Source organism: Artemia sp. Qi Xiang Cuo, chromosome 2 (genome assembly GCF_049724085.1).
Source record: "Artemia sp. Qi Xiang Cuo chromosome 2, ASM4972408v1, whole genome shotgun sequence".
NCBI classification, from domain to species: Eukaryota; Metazoa; Arthropoda; class Branchiopoda; order Anostraca; family Artemiidae; genus Artemia; species Artemia sp. Qi Xiang Cuo.
In genome coordinates, this window is record NC_142795.1 from 80,297,968 (window position 1) to 80,309,437 (window position 11,470).

General features: G+C 33.5%; 2 protein-coding genes across 3 annotated transcripts in view; one reads left to right on the plus strand and one right to left on the minus strand.

Moving 5' to 3' along the window:
- LOC148955664 (bifunctional FAD diphosphatase/FAD synthase-like) overlaps nt 1-6,343 on the minus strand; it is a 45,193-nt gene extending 38,850 nt beyond the window's left edge. The window contains exons 1-2 of one of the 2 annotated variants that reach the window (XM_089103370.1): nt 6,152-6,343; nt 1,487-2,479 (exon numbers count right to left, since the gene is read on the minus strand). In XM_089103370.1, coding sequence (XP_088959496.1) covers nt 1,487-2,479 — 993 coding nt within the window. In that variant the 5' untranslated portion in view covers nt 6,152-6,343. Of the gene's footprint in view, nt 1-1,486; nt 2,480-5,979; nt 6,106-6,151 lie in introns of those variants that run through there. The other variant, XM_089103361.1, reaches the window with a different exon arrangement.
- Nucleotides 6,344-8,315: 1,972 nt separating this feature from the next.
- On the plus strand, nt 8,316-9,188 carry LOC148955665 (uncharacterized). Its single transcript, XM_089107876.1, has one exon. The coding sequence runs from the start codon at nt 8,316-8,318 to the stop codon at nt 9,186-9,188; it is 873 nt and encodes a 290-aa protein (XP_088964002.1).
- The last annotated feature ends 2,282 nt before the right edge of the window (nt 9,189-11,470 follow it).

An 11,470-nucleotide genomic window follows, 5' to 3' on the forward strand; every position in this document is an offset into this window, starting at 1 on the left:
CTAGGTGGTATTATTTCATTTTCTTCCGCAAATTTACTTATTTTATCATGCATCATTTTTTCAAAAATCTTCGAAATAACTGGTAAAATTGAAATAGGGCGGTAATTATTTATCTCTTCCTTATTTCCATACTTATATAAAGGTATAATACGGCTTTTCTGTAGACCTTTTGGAACAATTCCCTTTTGAGAAGATAAATTGATTAAAAAAATCAAAATATGAGATATCACCAGCTAAACATGTTTTAGAACCCGTTTCGGTATGTGATCAATTCCAGAAACCTCTGACGGTCCCAAAGAATTCACTATCTTCTCCAAATCATTTGTGGAAACCGGTTCAAGAACAAAAATGCTTCCATCATTATCAAAATTTGAAGAAATTTGACTTCCGTTTTCTATGTCAATATCATTATCAAATAGTGATGAAATATTCTGACTAATTTCAGGAAAAAAATTTGCAAAACATATCAGCCTAGATTGATAATTTCCTATTCTTTCCCCATTCGTGTTACTATCTCCTTAGGGATCTCATTATTTTTATGTTTATTTGGCCTCAAAATTCGATTAATAATTTTCCACGTTGAAGATACATCATTCTTTGCAAGTTCAAAGGCATTAAAAAAATAATTCTTCTGAGCTTCTCGTTTGTTCTTATTGACAACATTTCGATAACTAACAAATACCTCGATTGCCATTCGAAGGTTTCTTCAATATTCTACTATATAGCTTGAAAATAAAAATAAAAATAAAATGAAAAAAAAAAAAAAATCTCGAACTGATGGATCTTTCAACAATTAATATCATTACATATCAAATATTCAATTTGATTTTGTTTTTACATTCCAAGACTGTTCAAGACACGTAGTTTTCAGTAAAGCGCCAATGATGCAGTAGGTTTTAGACTTTTACAGTGAGAGAAGGAGGCGATACCCAAACTCTCGTTTGTAGTTATTTTTGTTCCTTTCAAGCTGGATTTTCATATTCAATTTAAGTTTCACTGGTTCTAAGATTTATTTATTCATTTATATTAGTATCTATTGTATGTTTGTTTACACTGATTGTTTATTTAATTTCTGTTCTGTTTGGGTTTCATTTATACTTCAATAGCAAAATAATTTTTTTTGTTTAAAGTTTGATTTGCATATTCAATTTAAGCATTACTTGCTTAAAGATTAATTTATTCACTTATATTATTAATTGTTGTATGTTTGCTTGCTATGATTGTTTATTTAATTTCTGTTCGTTTTGGGTTTTATTTATTCTTTAATAGTAATTTCTGGTCGTTTTGGGTTTGAATTTTAACATGTATTTGTATCTGCTCATCTTATGTTTAAAATGGCCTTTACTTTTCTTTGAAAAACTTCTTTAAAGAAATTTTTTTTTAATTAATATTTAGAGAGCCTGCACAATCTTGGTATAAAAATTAGAAAAGTTGCAAAATTTAGAAACAAGAAACAAATATGTAAATATCTAAGAATGTCACTTACTTGAATAGAATTCTTTACAAGTTTTTGAAAGTCGGGATCTTGTAGCTCAATGACTTTCTGCAGCTTATCCCATGCATCTTCAAAAGGATTTGTATCATAATGAACAACAGCATTTTCAGGTAGATTCTTCATCAAATACTCATGACCTTCTTGCATATCTTTCTCTGTTTTGGCCTCAAGTGTTACTTTGGTAGCGTAATAACTATGATCAATTTTAGGATATGATCCAAAAATAATTCTCCCAAAAAACTGTACCACTGCGCTGTTCAATATTCCTGCAATAGATACTTCATCCAACTGGCAGAATATTTGAGTAGCATGGAAAACATTGTCATTTTTAAACAAATGCTCAATATTTAGAAAGCCTTTCTTCAAATACTGTGGTATACCCGGAAAAACAAATACATTATGCACTTGAGCAATGGGGAATTTAGTTATCAACTCACCACTTTCGTTTCTTAAAAATTGGGGCTGGGTACTTTCTGGGAGTAAAGCCATTTTGAAAACTGGGAATTCACTCACTAAATTCTTAACTTCTTCTGCATTCATAGTTAGTAAATCTTTATTACGAATAGATTCGTATTTTCCATCACTATTACGGTTAGCTAAAACATAGTCTTTGAAAAATTTACAGTACTCTGGATAAAGTATTAATTTCTCATTAAAAGCTTTTGCTATGCCTTCAAGAGTGATATCGTCATGCGTTGGTCCAATCCCACCCGAAGTTATTACATACTGAAATCGTTGAGAAAAGTCTTTAACTTCACTTGCAATCTCATCTATGTCATCACTTATCGTGGATATCTTTCCAACTTTTACACCAAGTTTATAGAATCTTTGACACAAAAAGTGAGAATTGGTGTCTTGGGTTTGACCCTTTAAGATTTCATCACCGACAACAATGATACCAACTGTATTGTTTGATGACATTATAGCTCTCTTAGGAAGAAGTGTGAGGCTTTTCAAGTGGAGTTTTAGCCCATTCAATAGCATCTAGGAAAAGAAAAACGGACTTAATTTTAAACTGAAAAATCAACACAGCTTTGTATTCCTCAAGCATAGAACACAGCTTTGTATTCCTCAAGCACATTCCCAGCAGTAAAGCAGAAGATTAGATTGAATGGACCAAATGGACGTTCTTAGTTTAGAAAGCTATCTTAAATTTAAAAAGTTTGATTAGGAAGAAGCACAAGAATGTTGAAGCCAAGCTTTAATCCATTCAATAACATCTGGGGAAAGCAAAACAAGATTAATTTTGAACGGAAAAATCAGCATAGGTCATTTTTCCTCAAGCATATTCCCAGCAGTAAAGCAGAAGATAAGATTGAATGGACAAACGGATGTTGTTAGTCCAAACATCTATCTTGTATTTAAACAGTTTGATTAGAAAAAAGTATAAGGCTGTTCAAGCCAAGTTTTAATGTGTTCAATGATGTATAGGATAAGATTAATTTTAAACTGAAAAAATCAGCACAGGTTTTTCTTCCTCAAGCATATTTCCATCAGTAAAGCAGAAGATAAGATTGAATGGACAAAACAGATATTATTAGTCCAAACAGCTATCTTACATTTAAAAATTTTGATTAGGAAGAAGCATGAGTTTACTTAAGTCAAGTTTTAACACATTCAATAGCATCTAGGAAAAGCAAAACAAGATTAATTTTTAAACAAAAAAACAAGACAGTTTTGCCTATCTCAAGTAAATATTAAACAGCTATCTTAGATTATACAGTTTTCTTGGACAGGAGTTTGAGGCTTTCAACCCACTACATACCATCCATGAAAGGAATAAGCAGCCTTGATTTCTAAACTATAAAATCAGTAGCCTACAGCTTTTGTTACTCAAGCATATTTCCAGCAATAAAGCAGAAAATTAGATTGAAAGGACAAAACAGATACTGCTAGCATGAACAAACTTTGTGACATGCAACATTTAGCTGCCAAAAAAATGCAAAGAATTTGAGTGGCATATTATTTAAAAGGATTTTCAAAACATGCATGGAAATTAAAGGAAACCCAAAAATCTGATAATAGAACTTCTTGCAAATAAAGTAAGAATTTTATCACTGTTGTCATATAAGTTCTGCAAATACCCTAGGGTTATATCTAGCCCCATAAGGGGAGGGGGGTGAGGTATATTGTCATGAGAGAAAATTTTATATATGGAAAGAGTACTGAATTAGAAAAATAAATGGTATTACTCTTTTGTTACTACAGTGTCTGCTTAAAATGATCCATAGACTAGGGTAAAACCATCCATTTCTAGTTAGCATTGTTCATTCTTGAGGCAACAATGCCTTGCGTTTTTTAATCTATGGCCTGATAGTCAGTTCAAATACCTTAATTAAGCAAGGACGTCCCTTAAAAATTCCAAATGATGTCTAATTGTGATTATATTTTATTGAAAGTATAGCTAGTTTTTCAGAAATCCCAGTCTGAATATTAAATTACATGTACTCTAATTTCAAATTCAATTTTCACAGCACAGGATATTTTTTCTTTATGATTAAGATAATTATCCAAGGAAGCCTAACCTATTCCAGAATTTGTGAAAAGGACCTTTCAGTGGGTGTTAAATTTTGCAGTGCTATAGACTAGTTTTTTTTTACTTTTATTTAAGTAATGCGCCTAATAATTTGAATTTAGCACTAAAAACTACTAAATAAAAAACATACTTTGAACTTGGGACTATTGTTGTGGATTTCCCTTCCAAGTCAAGCCAATTTTCGTCTTTTTTGCCATTAAGATTATAATCTGGCAACCTTCAGCTTGTTGTGAATATCACATGGAATCTAAGCTTACTTTACTAGCTGGCTCATGAATAATTTACATCAAGTTATTAGGACTATTAATATTAGGATTAAAAAGCTTAAGTTACAAAAAAACGTAAGAAAATAAGGAAGGAAAAAAAATGCTATTCAATTCAAAGCTTAAGTTAATGCTATTCAATTCAAAGCTTAAGTTAGGCTACCAAAAGTTTTCAGGTTTCAGCATATAAATGATAAAACATGAATAGGCTAGACATTCCCATTAATTCTTGAATGCCTTTGAAATTTATGTTTCAATTCAAAGCTTAAGTTAGGCTAGCCTAGGTGACCAAAAGTTTTCAGGTTTCAGCACATAAATGATAAAACATGAATAGGCTAGACATTCCCATTAATTCTTGAATGCCTTTGAAATTTATGTTATGGTTTATGAAAAAGCATACTTCCCTGTGCTCTAAATTAAATATCTTTTAGAATTTTTCAAGTAAATCCATCCCTTACTTCTCACATGCTGGAATTTATAGAAAAACACAATTTGAACTAGGCTAAACTACAAATTGAATTTAGAGAAAAAAATATAAGTGTGGTATACTTGGAAAAGTACAGGCACAATGTGAAAAAATTGCAACTAGGCTAGGTCTACCCTAACCTTATCTTACAGATAGGTGGATGCTCAAGCTACATATTACAACTGAGCTTCTTGCTAGGCAATTACTAGCCAATAGAATAATCAGAAAGAAATAATAAATGTATATGCATTGATAATACATGACTGGAAATAATAATGATATAAAATAGAAAGAACAGACAGAAAAAAAGTAAGAAAAACCAGGCCTAGGACTATGTTTCACAAGACTCATGGATCAAATTTGAAACCTGCAATTCAGTTTTTGAAACTAGTTATGCTAGCACCATTTTGTTGGGTCTAGGCCTAAAGGAATAACCAATTTATATATGTAGCTCATTTTTAACAGTTAGCTATTCATGTAAATTGCATCTAGGCTTATGCAATAAATTGAGTGGGCATAAATTGCACCAATCCTAGCACTCCTAGTCAGAAGGTTTGTCACTAGACTGTATACAGTCAAAACCCTCTTTTTTTACATTTTGTGTGAAGTGTTTAAATAGTTGCCATCTCAACAACAGAGCCAAACATATCCAATTTTGCACCTTATTTTGCTCCAAAAAGCAAATTAAGATAATATGATTCCCAAGCATCTTTTCTTGAATGCATTGGGAAATTCCAATGCATGTAGATTTCTATTCTTCCACAAAAAGGCTAGAAATAATCTGTCTCCAATTCAAAAAACCACTCCTGCCTTCTGTAAATTATAGTGTCTTGTAACTCATGGTATTTTCTAGCTCAGTTTCCCTGCAATCTAATGTTCTTCTGGTAAACAATGACTAAATTATGAATTTATAGAAAGGTCCATGAAAAGAGACCCTGTCCTGTCTTTCAACTTTGAGTTTTCACCTCTTTTGCATCATTCCCATTAAGCCTAATGTAGTTTCTCCTTCTTTATACCAAATGAAAAAAAAAATCCACAGAAATCAGTAATTCTGTTGTGATTGTATTAGCCAGCTAATACTGTTTTTTTTTTCTGAGCAAGCATTTTCCTAGAGTGAACCTTCTAAACCACAAACCGGGCAGACAATGTGAGGAGAAAATGGTACCTCTCTATCCAGAATGTTACCTAAATGAGAAAAAAAAGGTTTATCAAAACTTACCATTAGTTTAGATTAAAAATTAGGTTGAATTCCACTTATCCTAAGCTATATAGAAACTCTCCCCAAGTACATTCAGCAATAATCAGGGAATTAGATGAACTAGGGCTATTCTGAAAATCTAACTGTCTTACAATTAAGGCAACAAAAATCAGTCTCCAAAATATAACATTACCTAGTTTATTTTTGTAATTATACGGTGATAATGATGGCTGATTCTCTGTTCTCTCTGGTCTGATCTGATGACCTCAGGAGGTGCTTCCTGCGTAACGCTTTTCAAATATCTGCCACTATTGGGACATCTATTAGTGCCGTTCTTTTTACTTATTACAGATAATTTTAATTATACAGATTAATTATAATCACGACGTGGAATACACCCGTAGAGTGTATTCCACGTTGTGATTATAATTAATGATGATTAATTTTTTCACTGAAATCTGTTCCACATCACCAATATTAAAAATAATAGGCCCCGCCCACTGCTTATTTCTGTTCCTCGTTCCATAAAATAATTAATTATTTTTAATTCTAGTCGGGAGGTGAATTACAAATGGGCGGGACATAATTACTCTTAGCCAAAAAGAAAGTCGATAAATTTCTGTGCATAGAATATTGCAATTGATAGACTGATCTACTTATTAGTAACTTTGTCAAAGCTGGGACGGCCCATAGAGATTTCAGATTAATTTGTAAGAATATTTATTCTTATATATTTTCTGTGACAATTCTTATTTTGAAAGTAACTCATATTTTATAGGAATAATTGTAGTTCAAACCATAGGCTACCACTGAAATTAGTTTCTTAGCCTACCCCATCAAACTCTGATTGGCCTATTAGCCAGCCTTTAAAGTTTTACAGATCTAACAAAATTTCATTCATGAGGGTAAATATAAAATTCTTTGGGATGCTCATTTGTAACATTTTAAATGCAGAGTTCTTTGTTAGGCTTATCCTGGAAAGAAGAAGTTAGCATAGGTAAAGTTAAGGCCTTTTTTGCATCAACCAGTTGGTTCAACCAGTGACACAATTATTTCAATTTTGCTTGGAATTTAATGCAAAAATTGATAATGTTTCACCTCAAACAAAGCTGTTTCATAAAGATACTTTTTTACTTGTCATAGGCCTAATAGCCTAGGCTAGGTTAAATATTTCAGTCAATATATACCAAATCCTATTATTGAGTTAGGACTAAAGTGAATACACCATTCGATGCCTTTTTTTATGCTTATTACGAATATAATAAGCATTTCTATCGGAAATGAATTTCAGCCCCCCCCCCTATATATGCCAATTCAGGCTTAGGTATAGCCTACATACGGGAGGGGGGGCTGAAATTAATTTACGATAGAAATACTTATTATATTCGTAATCAGCATAAAAAAAAGCATCGAATGGTGTATTTACTTTATTTGAAACTCAATAATATGATTTGGTATATATTGACCCAACCCCCCCTATATATGCCAATTCAGGGTTAGGTTAGGTATAGCCTATATAGGGGGGGGGGGCTGAAATTAATTTCCGATAGAAATGCTTATTATATTTGTAATCAGCATAAAAAAAGGCATCGAATGGTGTATTCACTTTATTTGAAACTCAATAATATGATTTGGTATATGTTGACCAATATTTCAAAGGTAATATACTTGCAAAAGTGTTAAGAAGTCTCATTCTCCTATAATTCATCAAATTACCAGCAAACTAGTCCTAATTGATGTTTAGTAGTAGCTTAGATTCCTCAAGATTTGACATACCGTAAACTGAGTAGACTTTGGACCAAGGAGGTAACTTTGGACCAAAGCTGAAAAAAAAAGATATGAATGGCTTGGGCTACAAAATCTGATAAGTTGGAGTTCCAGTTTTTTTTCTAAATCAAGAAGGTTCATACAGTAAAGTCTTACACCAGTTACCTTTGAATTTGCTTAAGTTGTTTGGCTTAAAAATAAATTTGTGTTACAAGTGAAGTTTTGGCAAATTTTACTTCCTTTTACAAATTGCATCAGCTCTGGACTTATCAATTGACTGGTGTTATTTTTTTTCAGGTCAGCGTGTTCCTGGACATGCTGTCAGCAAAAAAAAAAAACTCAAAGAAATCAATCCTATCACTGAATGAGGACCAGTGAGACAAGAAAATCTGGAAATAGTCATTTCCAGAAGTCAAAATGGGGTAACTTTGTACCAACACAAACTTTAGCTAACATTTGCCTTTTCTTTGTATGTTAAGAGCTGAAGATGCCACGCAAGCACATAAGACAGCCAGGAGGTAAGTCGGAGGTATGTTGACTATAGTACAGAAACACTTGAAAAAGCATTACGCGATATACAGCACAACTGTATGACGACACGCGATGCAGCTAAAAAGTATAAAACACCCCGAAGCACCCTGATGAACAAACTTCATAAGCAGCATACTGGTAAAATTGGTGGCCCAACCGAGCTGTCTGCCCAAGAAGAAAGTTATTTTGTCCATACTGTGATCACCTTGTCAGAGGCAGGCTTTCCTCTTGACCGCAGTGACCTCTGCTATCTAGTGAAGGCATATTTGGACAGGACTGGGAAGAAAGTGAGGCGATTTAAAGACAATCTGCCGGGAGAAGAGTGGACCAAGAGTTTCATCTTCAGACATGATGAGTTAACTGAACGATTTGCAAGCAATATAAAGCGCAAAAGAGCGCAGATCGGACCTGAAGTGCTCAATAATTACTTTGACCACCTTGAAAAGGAATTAGATGGCATTCCGCTACGTAAAATAATCAATTTTGACGAAACAAACTTAACCGATGACCCAGGCTCAAAAAAAATTCTGACAAAAAGAGGTTCAAAGTACCCAGAGCGAGTGCTAAATTCGTCAAAAGCCTCAACGACGATCATGATAACAGGGACAGCTGCTGGTGAATTGCTGCCACCTTATGTGATTTACAAAAGTTCTGGTTCTCAATATAATCACACCAAGGCTAGTTGGATCGACCTGACTTGCTTTGAAGACTACTTTCTTTGGTTGCTCATGCCAGTCTTAAAGAAAAAGCCAGGCAGAAAAGTTGTCATCTCTGACAACCTTTCATCCCACATCAGCGTTGATGTTCTCAAGGCTTGCAAAGAGAACAACATTGCATTTATCTCACTCCTGCCTAATTCAACGCATTTGACGCAACCCTTAGATGTTGCATATTTTCGACCAATGAAAATAAAACGGCAACAAATAATCTGAGGTATAAAACCAAAAAGAAGGGATTGTCAATTGGCATACCAAAGGCTGATTTTCCAAAATTGCTGAAAGAAGTGCTACAGTGTCTCGAAGAAGGAAATGAACCAGAAAATATTAAAAGTCGTTTTAAAAAGTGTGGAATATATCCTTTGAACAGAAACGAAGTTCTTCAGCGCCTTCCCTCATGCTTTAATGCAGATACAACCAACACGACTCAAGTGTTGAACGATACTATGATAGACTATCTGAAGGAGCTAAGGCACGGAAATGAGTCAGCAAAGACTATGAAACGAAAAAAGGTAAACGTCCCTGCTGGAAGAAGCTATTTGGTTGAAGATATTACCAGTACAGGCGGGATGTCCAATGAAAAGTCTGGTGATAGCTCTGATGAAGAAGAGCTTATCAGAATATTAGAAAAACAGGGCAAGGAAAGTTGTGCAAAAAAGAGGAAGAGCACCAGTGATACAACTAATAGTCTGAACCAGAATCTGCAACTGAAAGTGGGAAATTATGTTCAGTTTGTCTACGAAGGGGAGAAATTCCCTGGCATGATCATCAAAAAAAAGAAGAGAACTTTAAAAATCAAGTTAATGCAAATGGTCAGACCCAATATTTGGAAATGGCCTGACCGTGACGATATTGAAGACTACCCGGTGACCGACATTCTGAAAATACTCTAAGAGCCAGAGCCAGCTCCTGGTGTTTCTTCAACTAGGCTGACCAGATTTATATTTGTGGACTTCTGAGATTGTTTCTGTTCTTCAGGCAAATTTTATTTAGCTTAGTTTGCGTTTTTATATGTGAAGATGAGAAGTTACTTTAATCCCAAAGATCCTGAATCAATGCCAAATTTAAGCTAATTTTTTAAAAATAAAGTTTGTGGACCAAAGTAAACCCTGTTTACACACGTCTTTGGTTTCTCATTAGCAAGATACGCTGGTGCAATGCCACCCCAACCGGTGGGGTGAGATTGGACCATAAACAATTGAAAAAAAAATAGGAAAAAAAATCAAAAAATTTTTTTCATTACTTCATGTTTTTTAGAGACTTAGTTGCACCTTTCCTGAAATTTTTAGCTGTTTCTGTCCAAAATTAAAAAATTTGTGAGCTAAAAACCCCAAAAAGTGGTACAAAGTCTACTCAGTTTACGGTAATTTGTATTAGTCTAGTTTGAGGTCAGAATAAATTGAGACATGATCTCACCTACTCTGGAATATTTAAACAGATAGAAAGTGACTAAATTAGTGACCTAGATTTTGGTATAGTACTACATAGTATTGTCAGTCATAATACACCACAAGAGGTAATTTTTTCTGCCCTTAGGATTTTGTAAACTTAAGTGCAGCAACAGTTTTACTTGTATGGCCAAAGGCATGACAATGATCCTTTGCAAGAGACATACAATATTCCCCCTGCTTCACTAGCATAATTTTTTTTTTTGGGGGGGGGCAATTGACTGCAGCATCCCTCATCTATCCTGTTAGGGATCTTTATTGCAAGTGCCAGTATACTAAAGAAGGTATACCCTGTTGAAGGAGGCAATAGGAATCTTGCAGCAACTGAAATTTCACAAAATGCTCCCCCACCTTAGGATGGTCTGTAGAACCTTTGCAAAGAGAAAAAGAATAAAATATCAGCTAAATATTTTTTTTCTTCTCCCAACACCTCTTAGAAAGAACATGGCTTGGCTATGTTTTTGTTTAAGGTAGAAACACCTAATTTGATTCAAATGAAAGTAAAATCCAATGTTCAGACTTAAAACAACAGAATAACTTAAATTATTCAATATATGATGGCTACTTTTACCCCCTTCTAAATAACTTCTTTTTTTATTTCAAAATATTGTACATATCCTATACCTTCAATATAGCCTACTATGAGTATTATATGTGCTCTTAATAAAGTGAAATGTAACCTTTAGCTTAAGGACTGAACAGTAGGTCAGGAACAGGGACTCCACTCAAATATTAGATATATTTCCTTTGTTTTAAGCTTGAATATTCTTTTTACTACATCTTTATATTTGACTTCCATTCGCTTTTTATATCATTAATGATCATTGTTGTATTTTTTTTCATGATATAATGAATATCATTTTGACTGAGATTTTCCCATAAATCCTACAGCCTCTGGTTAAATATTTTAACCCTTATAACAAACCTAGAAACATGCTTCCATGGTGCAAGAGTAAAAAATTTGGCATTTTCCTGGTTAGTCACTATGATATTTTATTGCAATATTTTTGAGTATCCATAATTTGATGGCATTATTTTCATCAAAATCAA